We start from the raw sequence: 766 nt of genomic DNA on the forward strand, positions 1-766 counted from the left end.
CATACCGAATAATGTATATACCTAATCAAATGAATATTGTCACAAAATATGAGGTAATATTTTGTCAAGCTTTTTCTTATGATTATCCTAATATTTCCAAGATTTTGAAATACACTAGTGGAATATTTAATTTGTTAACAAAGAAGAAAAACTCTGAAAGAAAAATCTACTCATTAGTACAGTAAATCACATGCAATGAATGGAATCAAGACAAAGAAAATGGGGCTTGAAATGCATGAAACCCTGTTTTTTCTTCAGGTCAAAAATACCCTGTTAGTCAGTCTCAGGGAAAGAAAAGTGCCCTTCAGTCTGAGGAGTAATTTTTTCTGTTCCACTTGAGCCCCAATTAAAAGTCTGAAATTCTCCACATCACCGCAAACTTCCATTTTGCACGCGGAAACGACACTGGCATTCATCCTGCCTGAATGAGCATGCATCTCCTGAATAACAAAAGTAATATCCCAAGTCTACAGGATTTTCCTTCTGCCTTTCGAATATATATATACAAGCAATCCTGAAAATACTATTTGATTATTTTCAGGCTCGCCCAAAGGTTGTAGTGTAAATACAAAAAAGAAAGTTAATCTACAACTCCAACTTAATTCATCGGTTTCAAGCAGCTCTGAAGGTTTGTCTGTAACTGCTTATTTGTTTGAACGTAGTTGGTGGAGTTATATGTTTAGAATCTGTTGCTGAGATTATAGAGAAAGTTAATGTTAATGAAATATTTTCAGTAAGCAAAGGTCACCAGAAAGTGGAAATATCT

At 34.1% G+C, this 766-nt stretch overlaps 1 protein-coding gene across 2 annotated transcripts in view; it reads left to right on the plus strand.

Moving 5' to 3' along the window:
* Positions 1 to 766, plus strand: part of LOC119594048 — a gene marked incomplete in the record, with an annotated part of 19142 nt that overhangs the window by 17724 nt on the left and 652 nt on the right. For both annotated transcript variants that reach the window (XM_037943081.1, XM_037943082.1), the window contains 1 exon segment: positions 542 to 628. In XM_037943081.1, coding sequence (XP_037799009.1) covers positions 542 to 628 — 87 coding nt within the window.

This window comes from Penaeus monodon, chromosome 33, assembly GCF_015228065.2.
Source record: "Penaeus monodon isolate SGIC_2016 chromosome 33, NSTDA_Pmon_1, whole genome shotgun sequence".
Lineage (NCBI taxonomy): Eukaryota > Metazoa > Arthropoda > Malacostraca > Decapoda > Penaeidae > Penaeus > Penaeus monodon.